General features: G+C 43.5%; 1 protein-coding gene across 1 annotated transcript in view; it reads right to left on the bottom strand.

The window, feature by feature from the left end:
* RALGAPB (Ral GTPase activating protein non-catalytic beta subunit) overlaps positions 1–2,872 on the bottom strand; it is a 66,267-nt gene that overhangs the window by 58,818 nt on the left and 4,577 nt on the right. Inside the window, exons 3-4 of the mRNA XM_018570654.1 lie at positions 2,689–2,871; positions 1,553–1,755 (exon numbers count right to left, since the gene is read on the bottom strand). Coding sequence (XP_018426156.1) covers positions 1,553–1,755; positions 2,689–2,871 — 386 coding nt within the window. The remainder of the gene's footprint in view (positions 1–1,552; positions 1,756–2,688; position 2,872) is intronic.

The raw sequence follows: 2,872 nt of genomic DNA, 5'->3' as shown, positions 1-2,872 counted from the left end.
CTGCTGCTCCGGTGGGCGGCGCTCCGAGCGGGGTCACCTGGCAGTCTCCGGCCACCTAAATTAGGACCCGGAGACTGCCAGATGACCCCGCTCGGAGCGCCGCACACCGGAGCAGCAGTGACGCGACGCTCGGCGAGGTAAGTAAGATGACACCTGGCGCTGACTCGAGTATAAGCCGAGGGGGGCACTTTTCACCCAAAAAAATGGGCTGAAAATCTCGGCTTATACTCGAGTATATACGGTACTTTCCTTTTAAAAGTAAGGAGGCCTTTACTTCTGACTTTCCTTTAGAAAATGCTAATTTCCCAGTTGTCCTGCTGGTTTCAGTGCTTTCTGAGTCACTAACCCAGGATTAGTAGGCAGATCAAAGATTTGACTACTCAACTTTCAGTAGCTTATAAAGAATTGGAGAGGCTGGCTTCACATGACAGCTAGCATTTTCAGGAACAGTCCAGCAATAGCAGAAATTGTGTTTCTCCGGTTTGCTTTACCAGAAACAGGTGGTGGTGAAAACCAATCACTGAATTGCACTCACAGATCATTAATAATACGTCTGTGTAGTGTTCTGTTAGCAAACTTTACATCAGTCTTTACCTACTTTGAAGTTAATGTATTTTTATTCCCATTAGAGATTTGTATTTACAGTCACTTCAAAGAGCACCGTGTCTCCTGTTCTCATTAATGGTAAGTGCACTTGAACTGTTTAAAGCCTTACAGCACAAATCCAGACAGGAATTCCTGCCAGCAGAAACGGACATTCTATTAATGCTCTGCATCCTTCATCTCATTGTTTCATCACTAGCCTAAAGGCCATACAGAAAAGGCTGGAGATCTTCCCTATGGTGTGAGACACTTGTCCCCTCCAGGGAATGGCATCACTCAGTGATTAACGTACACTGCTGAACCTGCACGGAGGAAACAAAGTGGTAATCCCTGCCGGGTAATACCGTTGTGATCCTTAACCATGCAACGTTCATATTTTAGATATTAGGTGGAGAATGTTGGCCGAGTCAGCTACTGGAATCTTGGATAAACAGAGATCTCTTTGCCCTATTTTCTCATTCTAGTCATTTCCACCTGGGAGTTTTTAGTGTTCGTGACCACCTGTGTGTTCTAGCTCCTCCGGTTACATTCTCCATACAATACAAAAAATATAGAAAACCAGATGTGGGAGCCCCTCATATCGAGCCCAGCAGGGGAACAAACTGAGGAACTATGTATTCAGATTATGTATTTTTAAAGCAGAACTAAGGTCTGTTGTGTGGGGTTGAGCTTGTCATGATGTGTTGCCAAACTGGCTGGGGATCCTAAAACTGGAAAGAGGCCGAGTGAAGATGCCTGTGCCGGTGAAGGAAGACGAGTATAGTCTCACTTTAATGAAGCAGACCATGTCACTGAATATATGAGAAGCTCTGAAATCTTCCCACACTGGATTGCACAGACCTATGATTAAGTGGACTTCTTGACTTTGCGTTTCCTAGATAGCAGTTCACTGGAGGAATTCACTTGTTGCCTCTTTAAAATAACTCAAACCTCCCTTTGATGACCTTACCTGGGCACAAAGACATTCTGAAGGTGTTTGAGGATGATCTGGATGTACATATTGGGCTCTCTGATAATTGGTTGGGGAATGGAATCCTTCGGAGCCACCAGGGCCATGATCCAATCGGTGTATACATCCACACAGTATTTCACTGTGTCTCCCTCCAGTGGTAACGTCAGCCCATAACAAATGACCTCCATGGTCCATTTCACCTGGAATGTAAGAAATGGCTCATTTTAGTCCATCATTTACCAACCATTATAAAACCCTTAGAGACTTGTTTGCCTCATATAAAATAATCCAAGCTTAATAAACAGATTTACCCGACGATGAGATAATGAAAACTCAAGTATATTGCCTAAAGAAATGCTTAGCTTACTCTAAAAACAATCAGCATAATACAAGTTCTATAAGGGTGCATATTTAGGCACTGTTATATCAATGTGCATCAGGGTTTTGAAAAAGATGCAAGCTTGGGACCATTTAAGTATATGTGATCAGTTGGTAAAATTAGGTACCTCGGCTTATATTCGGGACGGCTTATACTCGAGTATATACGGTATATGCTCATTACATATGCTGGCGTTAGCTCTTCAGGGAACATCAATTGGGCAAGTTAGGCTCATTTTTAAAAATGTATTTTATTGTTTATCCGATTAACCGATTAATCGAACTTAATAATCGGCTAACTAATCGATTTTGAAAATAATCGTTAGCTGCAGCTCTACAACATTGGCCTTTACCGGTGACTTTGTTCCCCACACCTCTGTTAGGTAGACAGCGGTTCTGGGAGGATTTACTGCCCTTATGATGGTCAAATCATGACCGCACATCCCACCACAGACTAAGGCTGGGTGAACATAGGCGATTTCTAGCAGTGCGAGCGTTTTACTAAAATTGGCCTCAATTATTTCTACAAGGTCTAGAATATACAGTACATGGTGTGCAGACATTCTAGCGTATGATTTCCTGTTATACAACCATTTGTTGAAAACAAAGCTTACAGTTAGTTGCCGGTCTGTCGAAAAGATCAGGCTTAGCAGTTAACATGTTTCTGTCTATATTAATAGAACATTTTTCAGACACTGGAGAGCAGGCCTGTGCTATTTTTATCTAGTCAGAGTTGTTGAATTGGGAGATCTTACCTCTTTATCAGTTTTCAGTATGCTCTCGCTTCCAGCGGTGGAAGGGGAATTGAGTGCCTGTCCCAACGGACGGACCACAGCATTGGCGACTTCGCGGCCCACATTTTCAGGATAGCTGTGCAGCACACTGGTGTGACCTTGGTCATTCTTGATAACGAGGTGCAACGTCCGCCACTCCGAGTAC

Source organism: Nanorana parkeri, unplaced genomic scaffold (assembly GCF_000935625.1).
Source record: "Nanorana parkeri isolate BGI_ZX_2015 unplaced genomic scaffold, ASM93562v1 scaffold1568, whole genome shotgun sequence".
Taxonomy (NCBI): Eukaryota; Metazoa; Chordata; class Amphibia; order Anura; family Dicroglossidae; genus Nanorana; species Nanorana parkeri.
The sequence above is the reverse complement of the archived record's forward strand: the minus strand, read 5'-3'. Positions and strand labels throughout refer to the sequence as shown.